Source organism: Parus major, chromosome 2 (assembly GCF_001522545.3).
Source record: "Parus major isolate Abel chromosome 2, Parus_major1.1, whole genome shotgun sequence".
Classification (NCBI taxonomy): domain Eukaryota; kingdom Metazoa; phylum Chordata; class Aves; order Passeriformes; family Paridae; genus Parus; species Parus major.
The window spans coordinates 68,832,974-68,857,469 of NC_031769.1; the positions used below are offsets into that span (position 1 = coordinate 68,832,974).

Here is a 24,496-nt window from a genome sequence, read left to right on the forward strand (position 1 = left end):
AAACCTAAATATCACCAAATGCCCCCCCACATGGAACTTCTTGCAATCTTGAAAGTCTGTTCATATTTGAAAACTAATGAACACTTTCAAGAACTCCTGCAACCATCATAAACTGACAGACATCTGAAATTTAGGAGGCAAAACTCCTGAAGACAACCTGCATTGGAAGTTTGCTGCCTACAAGGTAATTTTTTGACCTCAGTACTTACTGTGCTGGTGCTTTCAAGGAGCTGGAGAGACTGGACCTATTACCTTATGGGGGTAAAGATGCTACATTTATACTAACAAACTAGAGTCTCATCCCACTTCCTCCACAGTTAATTGCTGTCACTGTTTTTTTGGCTTGTGCAAGTTTTCTGAACACTGCATAAAGTTCAGTGTAGGGGAGCAGCCACTCTCATAGGCAGCTACCCTGCTTTAGAAAGCAGCAGCTTAACCATGGACCTGTTATTTCAGTCTCATGACTACAAAACTATCTCTGGCACTGCAACTGGTCGAGAAGTCAGAAAAGAGAAGGAGAATAAAAATCCAGAACAAAAGTGGCACAGGAAGGGCAGTGACACAGGAGGCATAGGAGGAGACCCTGCATGAAAATGGCAGTAAAGGCACAGGTCTAGGAGCCAAGCACACAGATAGGAAATTGAGCAAGTTCAGTCAACCACCTGCTATGTATAAAGAGTTAAGGCTAAACAATTTCTGTGCATTAGATGTCTCTCCTGTAACAGCTCTGTTGATGTGATTATCTTTTTCAGGGAAGAGCAGAAGTAACAAGACAAGGCAGGTATACAAAACTTTTTATTGACAACAGAACAATAGAGAGGAATGTCACCACTTCCCATTCCTCAGGAATGTCTCCATTTCACAGTCAGTCTGCTAAAAGCATACTTTCATGGTAACGAGCAACACGAAGGCATGGAGCTGTCTGTAACCTCCAAAAAAACGTTCCATCAGTGCAGTGCAAGGGGACCGGCGGTGCGCACGTGAGCAGCAGGCCCTGTCACAACACAAACGTGGCAGGAACGGCGTATGCAGAGCCAACAGGAAGCAGTCAGAAGCCTCAAGTCATCTCCATTATCTCCATCTAAGGGTCACACAGGATCTGTTATTCCATCCATATTCTGTTTCAGGAGGGAATACTTTATTCCCTTGCTCTTTTTGCTTTCCCTGTCCTCAAAGATGTCCATACTTCCAGCTGAATGGAACTCTGTCAGAGAATGCCTGAGCTTTTATATTTTGCTACCTCATACCAGTTCATGCATGCACTTGAGTTTACTTTCAGAAGCTTACATTGACATAAAGAGGGGGGAAAAAAGTGCTGCATAAGAAGAAAAGGATTTAGTTGTTAATGCTTCCTTGCTAACAAAAATATTTGGTAGTTGAATATACTCCCTGTAATGTCATTTTTAAAAAGTATGTAGTAGGCAGTCTACTTAACATTTTAAAGAAACTGCACATCAAACTAAACATAATTTCAAACACTCCAAAATTAAATTTGAACTGAAATTCAATCTAAACAACAAAATATCTTTAGTTTTCACAGTCCACAGAACTGCACACTGAGTGCAAGATGAAAGCTGTCTCTCTTCTGCGTAAGGTTTCTTCTGCCTGCAGAACTGTACTAGGGACTCTGTGTAGTAGCTTGCATTTATTAACCTTTATTAATTTATCATGTTTTTCCTTTACTTAATGGATGCGCAGACTTGTAAAGTGCTTTAAATTAAAACTAAAACCCCAACGAAAGAAAAAAAAAAAATCCCTCAAAAACCCACATAAATGTGAGAATTTTATCTGAAGGACTTTGTACAGCATTTATAACGTCAGATAAAGCATCTGAAACATGAGCATTCCCTGCAGACTGATGCAGTGCAAGCAGTCTCATACATTAGATACTGCAATTCCTCTGGATTCAAGATGCACAGTACTTACAAAAACAACCCTAGAAGCACAGACAAATGCTGGTGGCTCTTCCTCTTCTTTTTAGAAACATAATTAAAAAATCTGCATTACTCTCTCATAATTTAAATACATAAGTAATCTCCACTTTTATTACTTCATGACAATGACTTCAAATTTACATTATTTTAAGTACCGTCAGAATAGCTCCATGTATAATACAGATATTTGCTGATATCCTGTCAGAAAATAAAAAAACCAAAACCTTCCACTATATAAAAAAAATTATGCTGGAAAGACAAGAACACAGAACATGGACTTGGTACAGACTATGATTTCAGTTTTATATCAACCACAGTTAACCCAAAATTAACAGATACACAGCGATATTCAAAAGCAGTGCAAATATCTTTGGAGGTTAGAATAAAATTATACTACAAGAACATAAGACAGAAGAAATTAAAAGGCAAGTACTTCAAGTACAGGAACCAGTCTCTGTGAGGTCCACCTTAGTGTTAGCTGGGAGTTCCTATTCCCATCTTACTTCTTCCTCTGGAACACATTAGCCAACATTGCACCCGATGTAGTCAGCTGGCCCATTTTGTTCAAAAACTTGGTCTTTGTATCTTCACTCACCAGGCTTGCTGCAATTGACATAGAGCTAGGAAAGGAAAATATTTAGTGGCATAAGACTACAAATTAAAAGGAACATTATGGGTTTTTTTAAGCACCTGAATTGTCTTTGTGTTTCAGAGGTTTCAAAAACAAAAAAAGACCAGTCTGTGAAGAACTGAAAACCTATCACTACCTAGTCCATATATACACTGTTAAATTTATTATAATGTGCTCACAGTGCCTGTGAAAATGGTAAAATATTTTGTGCACACTAATCTTTAGTACCTTTGGATGTCACCACATAGCATTCACTACCTATTGGGGAATTGCTATGTGAATAGTGACAATACCTCTGTGAAAGACTGGCTTTGCCTTCTCACCAGAAATATCAATCCTTATGTTTATTTAGTGTAAGTTCAACAGTATTAGTTCAGAGAGAGACCTTTCTAACCCAAGTGATCTGCCTCCACCAGTGGCATTTAGCAGATGTGTAGAGACAAGCAAAAGCAAGGTAAGTACAAAACAGTGACCTCTCGCCTTAATTTCTAACTCTTTATTTTCCAACTACTTCCACCTGAGCAGAATTTAAACTTGGTGAGGATTGTCAACCTAGTAACTCACAATAAATCTTTATTTTATATTACTTGATCAGCTTTCCTTTGATCTCCTTATAAATTTCTTGCAAACCCCACTCTGAGTCCTACTGGGTCAGCCCCTCTCTGGGTAAGGAGCTTTTCCTTCTAAGTTGTTGTGAATGTGGCTCCTTTTACCTGTGCTTGGATGTTCCTACTTGAGACATAATAGATAGGACAATGGAGAGTTCACAGGCTTCCCACAAACTGGACTGGAAGGAGCAATCCAATCAATGCTAAAGCTACAGGATGCTAAGCTTTGAATAATATCTGGGGATAGTATTATAATAATATTAGGGATATTGAAATTATCCCTATTATGTGAAATTAACAGATCTTATATCTTTTAATTAACAATCCAACAATGAGCTCAACTTCAGATATATATAACTGTTTAGCACAGTAGGAGTCATCTGTCTCAAGACAGAGCAAATGTACTTAGCAGGAATATTAAAAAATATTCTATACTTCCTATATTTGTAGTCAAAATGGAAAGCATTTTTCAACACTGGACAAGGAAAATTTTTGAAAACATTGCCAAATAAATTCTCCCGTGTGAACTCAGTGTGGACTCTGCATTTAAAAATTATAGCTAAGACCACAAAATCTGTCTTACTGGCAAAGGCCAGATTCCAGGAATTGACTTTTCAGTCTGAAAAGTTATAAACAGTTCTGTTAGATACACTTGCATTGAGGAGATCAAACTGAAGTTAACTCTGAATTGTTTCAACAGAACCTGAAGGATTTATTCAAAGGTAGAAAGGAAGCACCCAGTACTTTCTCCCATTTCACACCACAAAAAATGGTCCTTAGTGATAATGATTTCTGGTTCTTTTAAAGTAGCTTAAAAATAAAAGGGAAGCTTTTCACTAAAGCTGTACTGTAGATTTGCAAATAGTTTAATTATAAACTTTTAAAGTAAAATATTAAAATATTTATTTCAGGCTCAATCACTTAGCCAGACATCTTTGGCTTGATTAAACATCTCCAGTCAACTAATGAATCACATATTTTCAGCTGATAAAACTCAGCAGGGAAACGACTGCTACAGTAAGATGGATGCAATTTCCTTTGATTTCATGATAAAGCAAGGGCATATAAATTATGTAAGTAACAGTTTACACTCATTATCAGCTAGTTAAGGACAAGAAGCTGTCCCAGACTATGAGGTATCCTGGACTTTTGTGTAGCTATGAAAACTTACTTGGGAAATACTGTACATTCCAAGCATTAGCAACATTAAGAAAATAAAACTGCTCACTTTGGAATATAAAGCCTAGTAACTAGTGACAAACCTGTAGTTTTAAACAAACCATGCTTTCATTAGTCTAATGATCCTGAATAAGATTGAGGAAAACAAGGAGTTCCATTGGCTCTTGAAACAGTTTGGGGGATATCAGCCATCTGATGTCAAAAATTAAAAAGTAATAATTGAAGAGTCTAGAAGTTCATGTTTTCCAATACTGTGTTACTGTAAACAGAAACATAATCCACAGCATCCTGTATTTTAAGAGTTTAAATATGCCCCCAAAGTACTTCCCTTACTGTGCAAACTGAATATTTAAACATAGCAAAAATAAATATGAAATCAAATAATTTGAGTCTTACATCTTAAAAAGTAATCAAAGAACCCAACAAAGCAATAGTAAATCTTGCTTGAAACAATCACTCCTACAGAAAAGTCCTTGCATTTATTCTTTATTTAAAAACCAAAACAAAACTCAACCCACAAACAAAAACAGTGCATAAACATCAAACTTTTCCTGGTGTCTAGATCAATCACATGCTACATGAAGTTCTATCTGTTTTATGGGGAAGCTCTAGGCCATAACAGACATTCCTGGTGGGCATTTTATACCAGTCAGTTTGTAATGTAAAGTTGTTACTCATGATTGAAATACCTTGTTAATTGGTTAAGAAAATGATTAACACAAAAGTGGCTATTCAATATTTAAAAATGTAGGGTTTAATCTTCTGAAAAAACTACTTCTTTGATCCTGTATTATTTGACCAGCTTTTTCTAAAAGCAAGGGGAAAAGACAAGAGCATCTTAAGATTGCTGTTGCACCCACTTTGATTTCTGTGTGTGTGCATTCCCATGCTGTTAACAAACCCCAGTAATTTATATCCCAGTCACATTTAAATCCTCTGTCAAATATATATATTTGTCATTGAAATTAGGAACTGAAATTAGCGAGTGCTTAGCAAGAAAACAGAGACATTTACGTATATGAAAAGGTCATTTCAGTGGTAAAATATTTCTTGTTAATTTTGTACAGTACAAGACTGCAACCATAGCCTGATGTTGAATAAGAAAGGGGAAGACTAATTAAAGAACAAAGGAACAGACTGCCAAGACATATCTTTTTCACTTAAGGTTTAAGACTTTTTAGTTTTCAGCAGCTGCATTCTTAAAGAAAATACACTAGATGTTGTATGAGGTTTGCATTTATCTGTTTCTGCAATGGCTTGATAGGACTGACTGTGATTTCAAAGTATTTACTACTACTAAAGCCTGAAGTATTTTACTTGGTGTGTGAGAGACTGACCCTTTTTCTACTTTACATTCTTCCATTCGGTTCTTGTACACATTTCTTATTTTAGTCATTCTCAAACTATCAGTTGCTTCCAGGATTATGGGCAAGCTATTTCCAGAAGTAAATTCTAATAGTTTGTTTGGATTGAGAACAGATTCTCCTTTCAGATACCTTCTCACACACTTCCTGGCAACACTGCTAAGGATTTATTAAGTTACGTAATAATCCACAAGAATTTACCTGCTGGCATGCCATTTCAGGCAATAAGCAGGCAACAGAGCACATACAACTCATCATAATGACACTAAGCATTCCAAATTTCACATCCAACATGGGTCTGTTGGCCACTTTTGTAATCAGGAAGTGCACACATATGATACCATCTCTACATGTGAAGCAAATGGATGCACATGCACCGTGTGTCTGCTGCCTCCCCGGAGAGCTGGGTTTACTCTGTGTTTGTGGGAAGAGTGTTTTACCAAAGTGCAACACAGGTGGCATTTTCCCAAAGTCAGCCCAACCAGCACACCTAACTTCCTAACCAGCACACTCACAGAGAGGTCAGGATACACTGGAGAAACTGTTCTCATGTGCACCAGTCATGTGCAAACCAGGACAGCAACCTGAAGCATGCCATTCCCATGAGCGGCACAGTGTCTGCTATATACATTGCTCTAAGCATTTAGGCCAGGCACTCCCTGATTTCTCAGTCAGGACAGAAATTTAAATACTGCTTTAAATGAATAAAAAATTAAGAACAAAGAACATCATTCCTATAAAAAGAAATGTTGTACTGTGTTTTACATCGGAGACAGAAATAACTGAAAATCTGTTTTCAAAAACAGCATATGTCAGTGCAGGATTTCAGGTCACAAACCTTGGACAACATTCAAACCTTGGACAACATTATGGAATACATGCCACAAAACACTACTCTGGAGGCACACAGAAAAAGGGAAGTGGAAGTCTTACCCTTGTGGTTCTTGGACGGTCTTGTTTTCCACTTTCTGTTCACATTCTTTTATCATGGAGCTCAAAATAACCTAAGACACATAAGGAAGAGAGATTAATGACATTTGACATTTTTCCTTTTGCATTAACACTTCTTAAGAAGTCTACTCTGCATATAATTCTGACATTAGCAGAACTGTTTAAAACATTTCCTTGGCTTTTTTTCAAATGGCTTTGAGTTCCAGTTATCTGATAATGCCTTGTGGTTAGAAACAACAAAAACGTTCAAAGTAACTTAAGGAAGAAAATGTTTTCCAAATAGTTACAGAAGTTCAGGACTCCCTCCTTTTCCCCCATGCTTTTAAAAACAGAGCTAAAACAAACCCACATCTGTGACACACTATAACTTCATGAACATTATGCATGAAAGAAAAAACAAGGAAAGAAAAAAGTGTGATGGCATCCTAAGACAAAATCTAAATGGAAGCAAGTGCTATAATCAACTTGATATTGTTGCACTGATATCTTCCAGAGTTCTTATGACTCACGGCTTTTCTTTCTTTATTTCAGCAATTACAGTGTTAAAGGTTTCTTCAGAGTATTTAAGACTGAAAACACCTCCACAGTGACATTTTTACATTTATCCAAAAATGAAGGAATTACTCCCAATAGCAGGCTTTTTTAAAAAAAACAAAAACAATCATACAGTTAATTCATGGGACAGACAAATGACTCCCTGCCCAGTTCAAAACAGTACTGTTTTAACACATTGTGACAAAACTGTTTTGAAACACGTAGGGAAAAAAGAATGCAAAGTATGAAACTATAAATATATACATATACACACATATATATACACTGCATAAATGGAAACTTCCTCTGCCACAGCTCAGAAGAAATTCTAGTAGTTTTTTGAGACACTAAAATTAAAATCTGAAAGCTACGAACAATTAAAATTAGTATTGTCTTACCAAACCTGAATATATACAACAAAGGAAAAAACCTATTTTCCATCTCTAAAATACAGATCAGTCTCTAATGGTTCAGTCTCTAATGGTTATTACCAACTGGTAACTATTTTTAAATATATTTGTATAAATTAAAATGCTGTTTTACGTCAAGTCTGCAGTACAACCATTAATCACTGATAAGATGTGGCCTGGTCTGCAGATCTGTGCCACTACTCACTCTATTTCTCCAGAAGTACTACTTCAGCATTTGAAACATTTTAGCTAGCACGTGTTACACACCCTCGAGTGTTTCAGAGAGCAGCATTCAAACAGGACTACAACTCTTCCTGCTAAATTTGCTGTCCTCCATTTGCATAAAATAAACCAATACTTAACACTTAGGAGTACAGAGGTACCAAGAGAAATACATTCAGAATTCTAGTGAAAAAACACACTTTTTGTTCTGTATCAAAAAAGCCCTGAAATTTCTAAGCACAGCTGCCATAATTTTTCTTACTTAGCATTTCTACCTGTGAACTGAAGCTTTCTTACATTTTTATACATCTGAATCCAGATGTACCAAATATCAATATGAAGTCTTGATCAAAGGGGAGAATAATTCATCAAGGACCCAGGATCATTTCAATAACAGGATGGATTTCCCATCCATTGTGCAACTCCTTCTGGGAAGGCTGGGTAATTCATGAAGAGAGGAATTCTTGCCTCTTCTGTAAATTAATTTCTAAATTTCTACATTATGGCTTTGCAGATACTGCTCAGACCTATTCCCTTAGGTTCTCTTTGTTTGGTCATAGGACTGATTATGAAATCACATCTCCTTAAAGAGAAATATTTTAGAGCACTAACTCTATATTTAGAGACACTTTAGAGACTTAACATGCTGAAGTCTTATAAACAATACTGCAGTATATGGACTAAATATTTTTACCAAGTACTGACTCACTATCGCACAACTCAAATCCACTTTGAAAACCCACAGAAGGCAAGTGGAAAATGAAGAAGAAGGGACTTGACATTGAACTAGAGATGCTGGTAAAGTATCTGAATGCCTGTACAAGGTGAAATGCTTCCTTTAGAGATGAGAAGGTCTGACCCAAATGCCCAACTTACACTTTCATTTATATGAAAGAAAGGAAAACAAGTATGAGGTGAGGTGTGAATGGTAAATGCTGCCAGACAGGATCACACAGGCCAATTCCACAATATTACCCTTCCAAGGCGAGCATAAATTCTGTACTGTCATTAAAGCCATTACAGCTAAGGCTCTGTGATTTAGAAAATGTGTATTTGTCAAGTTATATATGCCATTTGAATCATGAATAACACCATAGTGGCCAAAATAATGAAAAAATACTTAGTTCTGCTTATGCAAATGTCTAATTATTTGAGACAGTAAATGGCATTCACTTCAGAAAACATTATTTTCAGATAGGTTTCCAAGATGCACACTAGAACTCACTGGGCCTCAGAAGCCTTTATCATGATGCTTAGAAAAATCCTATTGAAGTGGGAAGCTGATTAAGCACTAGATACCCATTTCTACAAAAAAAGGGATAAAAATTGTATGCCTGTAATGAGTTTTCAATCCCCCTGAAGCAGGAGTAAATATTTTTAATTTTATATTGTTCTCTGGCTAAAAAACTGAAGCAGTTGACATGTCTGAAGTCACTTAAGCACAGTAATCCAGAATGTGGTAATGGAGGATTGAAAGCTGTCTTTACTTACTGATTTATTTTAAATCCTATTCCAGTCCTCAGTTCCTTCTCTGACTACAAGATTCAAACTCAATCAAACCCCTTGTTCTAATTCAGGGTGTATTTTGAAGTATGTCTTTAAACCTTGGAAGTTACATTAACTTCAAAAATGAAGTAGCAGTATTTGTATCAGTTATGAAACTTATCAGTTAATGAAACTTTTGCCTACTGCAGCTTTCAAATAGATGTTTAAGACCTCCCAGTCCATCGTCCACCTCTCTCTGAACACAGAATATCTATCATTGCCACACCTCCGTGCTGCCTGTGGTAAGGATGCAAAATTCTGTTGCCTCTGAATGACACTCAGGTCACTATTGTTCCTTCTGAACTCGGATTCTTTCCTTTCAGGCTGAAAAGTTCCTCCAGTAATAATATACAGAAAATAAAAGATTGATACTAAAGGCTTTTAGATGGAAAATGTAACTGGAAGAAAGAAGTTTGTTACTGAATATAAGAACTCGTAGAGAATACAGTCATCTCAATTCAGTCACTTTTGCAAACACAAGGAAAATAAATTAGTTTTCTAACATACAAAGGAATTAATGAAAGTGCAGTATTAACCTTCAAAGACTACAACAGTACGCTTCTGTACATTCTGATTAATTTTTTCCTCCATCTCTTGAAATGTTCATCCTGTTAAGATTTTCCCCAACATGCAATGAAACGACATCTCTCATTTCTGCTACTGACTTAACATCTTCTTGTTTCAATCTCTGTTAGTATTCATCCTCTTCAAGTACTTACCAAAAAAGTGCATATGGCCAAGATTTTCAAGTTGCTCAAGCTAGCTTCTTCTGTTAATGTTTTGTTTTTTTGCTCATTTCTGTAAACTCCTCATACTAGAGAAGATCTTTTTCATTCCCATGTTGTCCTGCCTGCTTCTTTTAATCTGCTCTTTACAATTCACAGAATCACAGAGTAACTGGAGGTTGGAAGGGACCCCTGGAGGATCCGGTCCAACCCCCTGCTCAAACAGGGCCACCTGAGGCCAAATGTCGAGGAAGAACATGACCTTTTGATTATGCTTTTGATTATCCAAGCATTTAGACTCCACAAGCTCTTTGGACAATGTGAGCCACTGTTCAGTCATTCTCACAATTTAAAAAAAAACCAAACAAAACAGCTCTGCCCATGGTCTCTAGTCTTGTCACTGAGCACCACTGAGAAGAGCCTGGCTCTGTCCTCTTTGGACCCTCTCTTCAGGTACTGATAAAATTCACCCAAGCTTTCTCTTCTCCAGGCTGAACAGTCCCAGCTCCCTCATTTTCTCCTCCAGCCCTTCACTGGACTCTCCCCACTAAGTCCATGCTTTTGTACTGGGGAGCCCAGAGCTGAACACAGTACTCCAGATATGAAGTGTACCCTGGGTATTTTAGGACTCTACTTCCATAATACTTAAAAGTTTCTTTCCTGCACTCCACCAAGTTTTATCTGCATTTCCATGGATTTATTTTAGCCATTGATTTTAGTGTATCCTTTGTTTGTTTAACATAAAGATGGTAAAAACATTTAATTTTTCTTCAGTCTAGGAAGAACTTTGTGTTTCTACATCTGTTTCTGACAGTTGAGCATTTGTCTGCAGAGGTCCTCAGCTTAGAAATACATTTTACAAGATTTTACTACTTTTGGAATCATGTGACATATCCTTTATTAAAAAAAAACCCTCCTCAATGCCATGTTTCGATACCACTTATGAGCAACCTTAACTTCTGGTTTTAAATGCCATCACATTTCAACTTCTGCCACCTACATCTCACACTCAGTAAACACAGCTGCTCACCTCGTGCTCTGGAGAGAGATGTTCCATGTCGGTTCGTAAACACTTCAGTCCTGGTAAAAAGTGATTGACCATTAAATCCTCTGAAATAACTAAAGCCCAGGTTGTTAAGGTATTTATTATAAGGATTGCCTTCTGAAATGATACTTTTTTTTCCTGTCTTCTGATAATGTTGTTCTATGGAACACAAAGGCAGCAGCAAAACTAAGAAAATGACACAGCATTTGACACTTCATGACTAACAAAAAGGAAAAAAGTTCTTAAACATATTTAACATCATGTATTTCATCCATACACTTATTTTAATATTTTTTCTTGATTTATTGGTTAAGGTCAAGAGTTTTGTTTTTGTGGTTTTGTTCTTTAACATATCTATCAGATCCACTGTATGGGGTCTGGATGAGCTGGAGTTAATTTTCTGCATAGCAGCCCTCAATGCTATTCTTTGCACTGGTACCAAGAAAGGTGTTGGTAACACACCAGTGTTTAGGTTACTGCTGAGCAGCACTGGCACAGCACTGGTGCTGTCTCTCAACCATTCCCTGCCATCAGAAGGGTGGGGGAGGGCAGACAGCCTAGACAGCTGACCCAAACTAACTAGAGGGATGTTCCATGCCATATGATGCCTGTTCAGATATAAAAACTAAGAGAAAGTGGTGGCAGCAGTGGAGCAGGAGACCATTTGTTGTTATAATGTTTGGCTTCTGGAGTGACTGCTACATGTGCTGAAGCCCTGCTTCCCAGAAAATAGCTGGATATTGCTTGCTAATGGAAAGTAAAAAATAAATCTTCTGTTTTGTTTTGCTTCCATGCACAGCTTATGCTTTATTGAACTGCCTTTATTTTGACACATGGGTTTTTCCTCCATCTGATTTTTTTCCCCCACCCTCACCCATCCTGCTGAGGAGGTGAATGAGAAAGGCTTGGTGGGAACCTGGTGTCTAGATAATCCATGATATTCAACATTTCTGAAAACCTCTCCCTTATGCTGAAAAGATCATGTTTTACATTACAGATTCAAAGACAAACTTAGTTATTTCTCTAATATTAAACTTCCCTCACCACCAGAGAAATAACAGCTAAACTTCCCCTGAAAAAAGGATACAACAACAGGAAAGAGCACTGTAGGATTCAAACAGGTGGGTAGCAATATCCAGTCTCTTCGAATCAACAGACTGCTGGTTGTTGACCAAGGCTAATTTGTGCAAGTGTGGAATAACAACTGGAAAAGTAAATACAGGAATAAGTATTCACAACTGCTTTTCACAACCTTGTTTAGCATTAATCAGGTGCTATGTGGCAACCGCAGGCACCTGAAACTAACACATCAGCATGGAATAAGAACTGCAAACAATTGCTTTTGATGGGATTGCCCTTGCACATTTAATGGATTGACTCAAACTTGAAATAAAAATTTGTGGTTTCACCACCTAAAATAAAAAGGAATCTTGGAGTATCTTTGAAATAGTAACTAACAATTTACAGAAAAGATAGAAAAACCCCATCAATATAACCAGCATACTTATTAGCTTTTGGACAGAGAGAGGAAGACTGAATCTTCCCATGGATGCAACTTACATTCATCTCTAAATCTGGGCTCAGCGTTAGGTCCAACTCTTCCAAATGTTTTTATGATTTCTGTGTGTAAAGAATGTTGGTCTTGATACTGAGGGTCCTCTAGGAAAGATGCCAGCTGCATTTTTACTCTCTCCAGAAGCTTAAATATTCCCAGAGAAACAGAAAGAACACAAAAGAATGAAGATGGTAGAAACTGTTATGATCAGTTTCAGAATATGTTTACAATCTTCTGTATTTCAGATGGCAGATCTTGGACTTTCTTCTAATTTACGGATTTTTTTCTAACAGGATGTTTCAAACCCTTCAGTGCAACTATGTTTCAAAGACTTGTTATCAGGATTTTAATCTGATCTATCTTTTAACAACAGATAGGGGCTCCCATATAGCTGATCTTTCCTCCTGAGGTCTTCTTGAGTCTGATACTCCCTTTTTTTACCTGTTATTACAGTCTCCCTCTTACTATAAATAACTACAGAGTTTTCCTGTTTAATTAGAAATCAATTAATGGCATAATGTAGCTGAATTAATAAGCTGAAATTTTTTTTTGCAGAGAACAGGGATGCAAAATTAACCACCAGAAAATCAATGGAATTAAAAACATTTCATCAACTAAAGGCTAGAAAACCAAAAATAAGATGAGATAGGTATTTAATTTGGATTCAAAGTTGAAAAAATAACATTTTATGATGCATTTTGGAAGGTGCTATCAGCTCTTTACTCAAAGGCTTATTATAATTAGTGCAATGAATACAGTAATTTCTGTGTGGTAACAAAACAATATTCTTCCCAACTGATTATAGGCATGCATTCCAAGCTACAAAATTCTAATGTTTCCATCTTCCAAGTACGTGTGAGTCATCACCGACTTGACTCACATTACTCACATTTCCTCAAACACATTCTTTTAGAATATGTTGAAATTACGGGAAGAATGCAAGCTCTGCAAAAAGCTGCAAGGACTTACAGAAGAAATTAGTTTGCACAGCTGTTATATGAAATGAAATCCAGTTTTTTACTGCTTGTAGCAGAATTCTGTCTTTGGAATTCTTATCTATTACCATAGTATCATCATTTAAAAAATGAGGAGGAATTTTATCTCAAATTATCTTCAAGGACTACTTTGGTAATGTCATTATGTCTTTCATTTCCATCATGGACACCAAGGTCTAAGACCAGCAGATATGACTGGAACAAAAAGTCTTGTGCTCTTCTAAAGTATTTGCGAGCCAAGCAAGATATCCTAAAGCACCTAAAATGGTACAATATACAATAGTTCAATATGTAGATGTTTTTGTCAGCATTTTAAAATAGAACTATTTCATTTGGAAATAATGGAGCTAGATTTCACAACTGTTCCGGAGGTTTTAAAAAACATTTTGAGCATGGGATTTCCCATCTTCTAGCACAGGCCTCCCTTCTACTTATCTGTCTCTGTTTGTTTATATTTGGTTGAAATTTAGAAGGAAATGTTTTTATTAGTTATAAGGGTTGGTTTGTTTAGGAAAAAAAGGCCATTGCAAAACCTGAAAGCACTTTGGAAGAGAATATAACAAAGAAAGAAAGAAAGAAAGAAAGAAAGAATTTATGAGTTGCCCTTTCTTTTATTCTGGATTTATTAAAAAATCATCCACTTATGCTACAAAAACACAGGTGACAATAGGTGTCTTACCTCTCTCTGAGTAACAGTTTCCATGATGGTCCCAAAAGCAGGGATTGTAGCAATCCTTACTGAACTACAATGGAAGAATAGGGTCTTTAAGTTTTATTCAACATCAAGAACTAAATCACTTAAATAAAAATTTATAAATTAGTACTTTTAAGTTACATTAGTTTCTAGCAATGACAAAAGAAAAATTAAAAAAAAAAAAGAAAAAAAGAAAAAGCAGACCAGGAAAAAGACAGGATTAACTCAAGGTTTCAGTCTGAAACTCACAATTCAGGATCACTGGACAAGGTAACAAGGGCCGGAGCAACCCGCTTGTCAACTAATGCTTCACTCATGCCTCGAAGAGTCAGCTGTAAACCAGTCAACATGCAATAAAAAACGCTTTGGTAAACTTGAAGAACTGGGTTAGCTGTGACTGAGGATGGGCAGGCAGACTCTTGGGGTTGTTCTTGATTTAGTCACCCACACAAGACATTAAAGCCACTAAGACTCTGTTCATGCTGGAGCATCTGTTAGTAACAAGTTGTTAGTGAGATTAGCAAAGCATCCCTCCTTAGCTTGAAAGAAATACCACATCAGAATGTCCAGGGAATGAATGCCACGGTTGCCTATCAGAAACGATATGCAGCCAAAACCACTTTGCATTTCATTAATGCAGATGATACTTCATTTTGCAGTAGCAAAGCTGATGGCATTACAGAATAGTAGTATCCAGCTTGCTGCTAGAAATGATGTAAGCAAATTTGAAAATTGAGAACATGATAAAATATAGAAAACAAAAATTAAATTACATGGACTTAAGTTTTCTATTTAAATTTATTCAGCATTTTTATACGGTTTAATTCCAGATGTTGCAGTAAACCTTTTTATTTAGAAATAAGTGTTTTAAAGGTTACTTTCCTTTAAAAGTAATTCAATTTTTGTTCAGCTAGATTAAGAGACAAAACTGATGGTTATTTCTTCCTAAGTATTAAGAAGGATGCTAGGTATATAAGACAGTCAGGGAACTTACATTTCAGGGTCACTGGAGAGAGTAATGAGAGCAGGAACAACTCTCTGAGCTACCAGAGTTTCATGTACCCCCTTCACCAACAGCTGAATGGTCGGAGCAGGGGGGTATCACAGGTGATGCACGGAAAGAGCGAGCACAGTATCATGGGAAGAAGAACGGCAAAACCAAGAGAGAGAAAGAAAAAACACAAAAAGCAAACCAAAATTAGAAGCTAAGCAAATACTGCTACACTAGAGCTTCATAAATGCAAAGGCATGAAGAAAGCTAAAGTGGTCTGGCAATCAGCACAAACGTGACAAATTCAACAGTACAGTGTTTTCTTTATTTTCAGATATTTTAAAACTTGAACTCCAACCTTTAACAAATAATTACATGCATTATTTCAGACACTTTTATAATTAAAGTTATGTATAATTAAGAACTAAAGCGATGTCAATCTGAATTTGACAATTTCGTGTAAATGCTGTTCCTAACCCAACACAGCATTATTTATCATAGTAGGTAATGCAACAGAGAAGTCTTTACTAGGCCAAATGTGTGTAGGTTTCCCCACACTGAGTGATACCTCTCACACCTTTTACAATGAGACAAACAGCACCTTCCCAGATGCCAAAATATTTTCCTGAAAGTCATTCAGGACTCCTTGACATTTAACAACCATCCAAGCAGTATGCATGCTGGTCTGTGTACATAGGAAATGGAGAATCTTTGAACTATCCATGAAATGTATTTCCTCAAGTCTTTTTGCAAACTAAAGAAGAGATATTTGTTGCAGTGCATCCCAAACATTAAAAGCCTGAAATCACAGTAAAATTCATTAACCATGAACACAACAAAGTTGTTTGAATCCAGATGTTCCCAAGTGATCTTTGACATTACCTGTGTAGTTATACACAGGCATTTGCTGCATATGTTGCAAATGCCCTTTATATGCTTCCTTCATATAAAAAACTATGAATTTTCAAACAAAGTTGCAAACCTTTTGCATATTCAACAAAATGTCGGCTTTTGTCTTCTTTAATAAAAAGAGGAAAGATTAGCTATTTCCATTCTCTGTCTCATGTAAGGAAGTCTGCATGTATTTGGGGGTTTTAGGAAATAAATATAAAAATCTTATCAGTAAGTTTATATAAGAAATATGAAATGTGTTTTTAATATTTAATTATATTCTGATTACTCATATCACATAATGAACACAAATTAAATTCTAAGCTTGAGAAAAGCAGTAGCTGTCAGTATATCAGTACCAAAACCAGGCAGTATTTACATTCTCTAAGTAGAGAACATTTTGTATTCTGTAATTTGTTAGAGCATTCCTGCTTTACCAACTCTGAATTTAAACCAAAGTAAGTTATGAAAGATTGGAAGGAGCCTGACTTTTCAGAAGCTTCTATATAAAGCAGTTGTTCCTACTAAGCAACGTTTGTGTTTGCATGTATGCAAGTGCATGCATGAATGCATACAGACACGGAACAGAGTGTGGCCTCAATGACAATTACTGGAGAAGGAATAATGGGGAGAAGCTGTGTAAGAACATATTGCTGCAAAAGCACCTGGAGTGGCAAAGTTGCAACTCCTACACTTGTTATTCAGAAAGTATTAGGCCGTCAGTTCAACTATATTTTAACATTAATACATTTCACAATTATTTACATTGGCAAAAACTCCAAGTACCAATCTGTTGAGTTCATGGGCTACTCGTCAAATAGCTGTTAAGGCCCATAGCTCACAGTTTACGTATGATGGTTTTGCTCTCATACATAGCTTTACTAATTTTCATGTTTATTAAAATAGAGAATGCTTATAATTTTCAATCTTGGACAAACAGGGACTTGAGTTTTCTTTACCAACCTTCATTTAGAGAAAAGCTTAGCACTTATATAGTGCTTTGAAAAAAAAGCCCAAATGCTTGGGATTTGTATAATTAGCAAATAATTTAGAATGATCTCAGCTTCATTCCTGTCTGGTCTCCCACATTTCTAAGTATGGTAAAGCACAGTGAACAGATGCATTCCATTATACAGAAAATAAAACATGCTTTATAATACCAGTATAATTTTGAAGATGTGTGTTCCTAGCCTTGAACCCAAACAGACCAGCAAAGCTTATGTATAACTCAACTATGTGCTTCACGTTCAAATCAGAGCTATCAAATCTGTTTGCATCAGCAATCAAATGGGAAGCTGCTGACTAAAAATATTAATACAGAAGCAATTGAACAGCTGGATGGGCAAAGCCATGTAGCAGCATGTAAGGTTAGAGTGAGACAGACAATGTACATTGTTACCTTTTTTTTTTATTCCTCCAGATTATTACTTATACATACTACAGCTTAAAAATGGTAACAAAGCTTCCTGCCCCAAAGAAGCGAAGGAGTGGAAAGGCCCCACATCACTTCTGTGTCCTTCCAACCCTTAAGAGACTGTAAAGGTTTGGTAAAGCAGTCAGGCCTGCAGTCTCTGTGCTGCTCAGGATCTTCACTGTTCTCATATAACTATCATGCAGGTCACATACTCTTCATCCTATTATCTAATCACTGGGCCAAAGCCCAGTCAGCAACTCTGAGGTTACAGAAATTCCTTGAGTGATAGAATCTTCCAGTAGTGAAACCAACTCTTACTACCTCTTAGCACAGGTGACTTCCCAAATTTACATAATACCATGTAAAAATATGTATACCAAGGCCATCTAGGAAACAGCAATATGCTACTATTTTCAAGAAAAGCATTTAAAAGAAATCTGTAAAGGCTTTGGTAAAAATTGAAATATGCTAAGAACCAATATATGAAATAGCATGCATAAACTGCCTAAAAATAATCAACATGCAGCTGTATTTAAAAAGAAGTTGCAACCAAGACAACAGCCTGTTGTAATTGAGGTCTTTCACATGTTTGGCTAATGTTTATTAGGTAAAAAAAGCTTATTATTACAAATAGGATATAAAATTGCTTTTGTGAGAGGGAAAATATGCAAATAGATTTTAAGGGTATCAAAAACTGCTGTTTCCTTTTTAAAAGGAGGGGTCAAAAAAAACAAACCAGAAAAAAGGACATTGTTGGATGTTTTCAACCGAAGTCTGAGGATGGAGCTTGTTGTGGTTGTTTACTGCTCTCCCTGCTCTGACCTGCAGAGTCAGGTCACTAGTCAGTCACTAAAGAAAGCTAATGGATATGTTAAGTGCTCTTTTTTTCTGAGGCAGACTTAAGACTTGTTTTTGCAAATGGATACAAGATGTCATGTTCAGCTAGAGATCCCTTCCCAAAGCTATTCAAAGGAGACAAATATGCAAGAAATACACAGAAAGAGAAGAAAAAAAGTAATGGTGATCAGAAATATGTGTTTCTAGCATGCAAATGACAAAAAGTTCTTTTTTCAGCCAGTAGAGTATGTCCCACAGTTTTTGCATATGACTTTTAATGTGAACATTTGATGAAACAAAGACATGTTGGGAAAATAAAAGCAAACTTACTAGGTCTAAGTTTCAGTCTTTATTCTGACCAAAATTTACAGATGTTAAGGGAAAAAGGAAGCTGTCATTATTTGAAGCTGTAAATTGGTTTAAAATTATTTTAATTTTGACAAAAAATATAAAATTGGTTACATGCATGTCTTCACTACCATATCTGGTACAAAGAAAACTAGTTTGAATTACAATGCAAGTGCATTGTATGAGCATACACAAGACCTACCGAAAATGGTAAGCTGTGTATTAGACTACTGATGATATATTGAATAGCAAAAGCAGAAGTTAAAACTCAGAGATGCTTATCTTTAACTACAGACCTATAGAAAGATGTGCTGTTGAACAGAGAACAGATACAGAAACAACTGAACAACGACCTCCTGCTCCATCACACAGTACACAGCTTATTTAAGTTGTAATTTTTAAGAATGTAGCAACATTGTCTGATTGATCCCTGTTTTAAAAAATAAACTCTAGTTTTAAAAAAGGTAAAAACAGTTTCAATAGCACTTACCTCAAACATTCTAGCAGCTGTACATCGAACAAGGGCAGAAGTATGGACAACACCATACCACAAAACAGTTAATAATAGCTCATGATAAGCTGGGTTTGCACTAGAAGAAAACAGTTGGACAATTGATCAAACAAAAATGCTCCCAAGCCTTGGATATGTTCTTTACCTCATAAATGCAGTCTTAAGAATTCCTTGTTCAACAAATCTAAAACTCCAGAATTTATCTTTTCTGAAGGATAGAACATATCTCATTCTGTAAGACTCGCAACATGTTGCAGACTAGAAAATATGTTCAATTTTTAATTCAATTAAAAGAACCCCAAGCTCAACTTTAAGAACACAATTTTCAATGAATTATTATATTGAATGCAAATACATGCATAGAACAAATGAGAATAGCATGGTAAATACAAAATTAATTTCCATTGTAATCCATATGAGTTATTTTTGTGGAAATTTTTTGTTTGGTATTTTGGTGCTCCTCTTTTATACTTCAGATTATTTTTTTTTTTACTGCCACATTTTTAACCTATAAATTACATTTACACTGGAGGAAAAAAGCAAATATACCCTTTATTCACCCGAAGCATCACAGTTACTTAAAATTACAAATAGATTAGCAGCTTTTAATAAAAACTTCTAATGTATTTAGATGTAGTCAACCCCAAGGTATATTCTTTACCCTAGTTCCACAAAGGAAGCTTTCAGGCTATCAAGAGGAGCATGGGACAGTGAGAGCATGGTCATTACATCTTCTAGGAATCCAACTAACAGCTTGCGGTCTTCTTCCTGAAAATAGGGAAGAAGAGAGTACAGTGATGAATGTGCTGGAAGGATTGCTGAGGTTGTGTGGGCAACCTACAGCTGCAGAGGAGACAAACTATAAAAAAGAACAAATGAGATTAAGCATTTAACAATCTTCTTAGGAACGTCAAATATGTGGTTAAAGAACAAGAGCCTTTCAAAGCAAACACACAAGATTGTGTTTCATCAACTAAGCACATACTCATGCATAAATTCTTTTATTAAAGAAACTTTTAAGAACATTACTTAAGCACATTTATGACTCCTGCAAGTTTCTAAGTCATAATCCAATAAAAATTTGTAAGGTTATGAAGAATTTATTATTTTTAAATTTTTATTTATTTTTTAAGATATGTATGTACTAGATTTTGACTGCTCATTGCTGTAGGATTAGGTAATATTTATAGCGTCTTTGTTTTAGTACTAGGCAACATTAAAATTTTAAGATTCCAACTAGGCTTCAAATGTCAGTTTACCTGTTTCAGTAAGTTTTGCACCATGATGTTTGCAAAGTTCACAGTTAAATGGCCAGGAACCCATTCCAGGAATAACAATAATAAATAGAATTTTGACAGCGGGACACGGTAACACGTGATCTAAATGTGCATCACTACCTGACTAGAAAACTTTGCTTGTAAATGTACTTACAGCTGCCAATTTATCTCCCTATCTTCAATGCACAAGAATAGTAAGTTTTCAACAAACACAGTAATGTTTAGTATATTTTACAATAAATTTCACACACCATTTATACATTTAACAAAGAAACAGAAACCCAAACCTACCTGAATGTAACATGTAAGGACCCCTGTTGCATAGATGGGAACTGTGGCTTTTGTTAGCACTCCATTACCTGCTGTGGAATCTAATGAAACACAGCAAAGAATTGAGGTTTTATACATACAGATAAGTTCAGAACATATATATAGTGGACTTACATGTGTGTATTTAAGTATTATAGATTTAAACACCTTTTTATATATACATGAAGAATTTATATGCATGTATACACAAATGTACTTAAATAATAGTCAAGCAGTATTTGGATTTGAGATTTTTTTTTTACTTTACACACAATCTACAACTTCAGAGTGTTCCACTCATATTAAGATTATATTTTTCAACATTTCACAAAGATAACAAATTTGAGAACTGCAGCCTGAAAATGTTATTTGAACAAGAGATTGAAAATTTTTTCCTGTTACAGTTAAGATCAATTTATGTCAGTAAAAAGCTACTTACCTATGTTTTCCTCAGACAGTCTTAAGATTTCCTGGAACTGTGGTTTTACCTATGCAAAGGATGATCAATCTCTTGTAAGAAAACCTATTACCAGTGTCAATTAACTTAGAAAAATGAAAAGAATTGCAAAATAACCCCTCCCCCACAAAAAACCCCAATGAAACAACAACAATGCTCTCTCTGGAGGTAGTATGTACTGCTAACAGAGTTTTATCTTTAGGTAATCCTCTCATGTTCGACAACTTCTCTTGAAGTATTTTTTAATTATATTCAGAAGATAATTTATTGAGAAAAATCATGTAACTCATTGATAAAAATGTTTACATCCCACCTACAGAAAATATTTCAGGCTGAGAAGGCATCAACTTCAAAAAATTTAATCAAGTAAAGCTTGATTACTTATGTACACCACAAAGAGTGAACAGTATGGTGTTCTGAAGAAATAAATTCGTTAAATAACACAATGAGGATAATCTCTCCTACTCTCTTTCTGTCATTCACAAAGGAAATATGACAAAAATAGTTTTAAAACAAAATCGTCCCTGTTTGGGCAAGACGAGAAGGCCATTCTAAAACCACCAAAACCAGAAAAGGACACAGATAGAGCTCTAAAAGTAGCAGGTTTAAATGTACTTATGGAAAAGCACCAATGTGACATGAAAATATGAATGGTCACAAAGTGTAGGTGTTCCGACATACTGTAAAATATAGAGAATATTTTACAATATGGTAATACGTAACCATATTAATATGGTTATCAAGGTACTCTTTATGTAAAATATTTAAGGTAATATCTTACCTTAGTGTTTGTAAAAATTTTCCCAAATGTCCTACAAAGTCTCCAGAAAAACCTAGAGAACTCATGGACACAGGCAGTTGATGCTACATTGATCTTGCCAACTATTTCTATAAGCTGTGGTAGCCTAAAAATCAGGACACAAAAGGATATTAAACATGAGTCTGATTTTTTGCTTTTGTCCATTTTGTATAGATTTACTGCTTATATTAATAAATACATGCACACACAGAGCACAACTGGTTCTAACAAAATTAGCTGCATGTTGTGTACAATTCCTGACCCATGAAGAAAGCAAGGGTTTAAGTGCCAGAAAGGTCTGTCCCATGTTTTCAAAGATCTATTGCTATCACGGAATAGTCAGAGTACAATCTTTACTTCCCAAGAGAATTAACTATATCGATGCAAAAATAAAGGAAAAGGCTTTCAGAGCAAAAAGTCACCTACATGTTTTGCTAGACTTGATATTTTCTGAATAAAAACAAAGGCAATTCAGCATGAAAATTAAAAAGCCTAAAAGCAAATTAACAACTTTCCTCTTTAGTAATTCTCAAATGCAATCATTCTTAGCATTTCTATATCCAGTAATTGTTAAACATGACCATGCTTAAGAACTATTATTAAGAACTATTTAAAATTAGATATCCTAAGACACAAATTAACTCACAGCTGATTGACTACCCATAGCAGAGTCTCCCAGCCTGTGGTGCCCTCATGTTCTAGCTGATGGTCATACAGTTGCAACAACACCGCCAATTGTTCGCGGCTTCCAATGATGATGGCGACGTCCTGAAGAGGCGACACGGGTCGGGGAAACCTAGTGACTGTAACATCAGAGAACAAGCAGCTATGAATGAAAGAAGATGAAAATACCATGGAGGTGATGTCAGAAACAACAGCTAAGAGACTGTGAAACTTGTTAAGTGTCATCTCTGTAAGGTTATTAATTTGCTTTTTAAAAATCTGTGAGTTAAAATAATCTCTGAAGAGATTATGTAACCCTCAGTTAAAAAGAAAAAATACAGGGAGATTATGTTATTATTATTATTACCAGCACAGCTTGACCAAGGTCAAATTCTGCCTGACCAACCTAGTGGCCCCCTATGATGGAGTGACTCCATCTGTGAACAGGTAAGAGCTACCAATGTCACCTATCTGGACTGCTATAATGCCTCTGCCAGTCTCCCAAAACATCCTCCCGGAACTGGAGAAATATGAAGGATCGGCTTTTCAGGGAATGAGGAACTGATTGGATGCTCATGTCTGGAGGATAGTGATCAATGCCTTAATGTCTAGATGGAAACCAGTGACAAGCTGTGCCTCTCAGGGGTCCACATGGGGACGAGTAGTGTTCGCTATCCTCACTAAAGACACAGACAAAGGGATCGAGCGCACCCTCGGCAAGTTTGCAGATGACACCAAGCTTGTGATGCACTGACACACTTAAGGGACAGGATGCCTTCCAGAGGGACCTGGACAAGCTTGAGAAATGGGCCCATAGGAACCTCATGAGGCTCAACAAGGCCAACTGCAAGGTGCTGTACCTGCATCAGGGCAGTGTCCTGTACCAATACAGGCTGAGAGATACGAAGGAATTGAGAGCAGGCTTGGGGGATGCTGGTGAGTGATAAAACTGGACATGATCCACCAATATTTGCTCACAGACCAGAAAACCAACACTATCCTGGGCTGTGTGCAAAACAACATGGCCAGCTGAGTGAGTAAGGGGATTCTACCCCTCTGCTTCTTTCTCACGAGACCCCACCTGAAGTATCCAGCTCTGGGGTCCTCAGTACAGGAAAGACTGTTGGAGCAAGTCCCAAGGAGGGCTACAAAAATGTAAACAAAAAAATGGAGCACCTTTCCTATGCAGAAATGCTGTAAGAGCTGTGCTTGTTCAGCCTGGAGAAGACTAGGCTGAAACCTGAAATTTTTGAATTCCTTCTCTAAGTAGTAAACACTCAGTGAAAAGGTGCTTATCTTCAAATCACTCAAGTCAGCTAAATGAGCTTTACCATGGCATATTTAACATTTTTCAGAGGAGTATCAGACAGTAATGTACCACTTCTTTCCAAATTCTCCTTTGTTACTCTTTCTTTGCATCTGCACACTATTATCAGCATGTGGCAGGTGTTACCAATTACATCTTTTAAAAGTATTTACAACAGTAGAGAACACTCCACAGGCTAGGATTGCTGTTCTAAGGACAACTTCACCATGAGGCCATTCAGTCATGGAATGGTTTGGGTTGGAAGGCACCTTAAACATCACTTAGCTCCAACCCGACTACC

At 36.3% G+C, this 24,496-nt stretch overlaps 1 protein-coding gene across 14 annotated transcripts in view; it reads right to left on the bottom strand.

The window, feature by feature from the left end:
* Positions 1–777: 777 nt before the first annotated feature.
* The window catches only part of RELCH (RAB11 binding and LisH domain, coiled-coil and HEAT repeat containing), a 76,738-nt gene continuing 53,019 nt past the window's right edge, over positions 778–24,496 (bottom strand). For 4 of the 14 annotated variants that reach the window (XM_015618225.3, XM_033512122.1, XM_019005684.2 and 1 more), the window contains 13 exons: positions 22,873–23,029; positions 22,209–22,332; positions 21,410–21,458; positions 20,953–21,032; positions 20,046–20,152; positions 19,364–19,463; positions 15,387–15,469; positions 14,378–14,441; positions 12,709–12,847; positions 12,236–12,352; positions 11,134–11,222; positions 6,650–6,720; positions 2,210–2,554 (listed from right to left, as the gene is read on the bottom strand). In XM_015618225.3, coding sequence (XP_015473711.1) covers positions 2,434–2,554; positions 6,650–6,720; positions 11,134–11,222; positions 12,236–12,352; positions 12,709–12,847; positions 14,378–14,441; positions 15,387–15,469; positions 19,364–19,463; positions 20,046–20,152; positions 20,953–21,032; positions 21,410–21,458; positions 22,209–22,332; positions 22,873–23,029 — 1,301 coding nt within the window. In that variant the 3' untranslated portion in view covers positions 2,210–2,433. The other 10 variants (XM_015618223.3, XM_015618224.3, XR_001519527.2 and 7 more) reach the window with 10 other exon arrangements.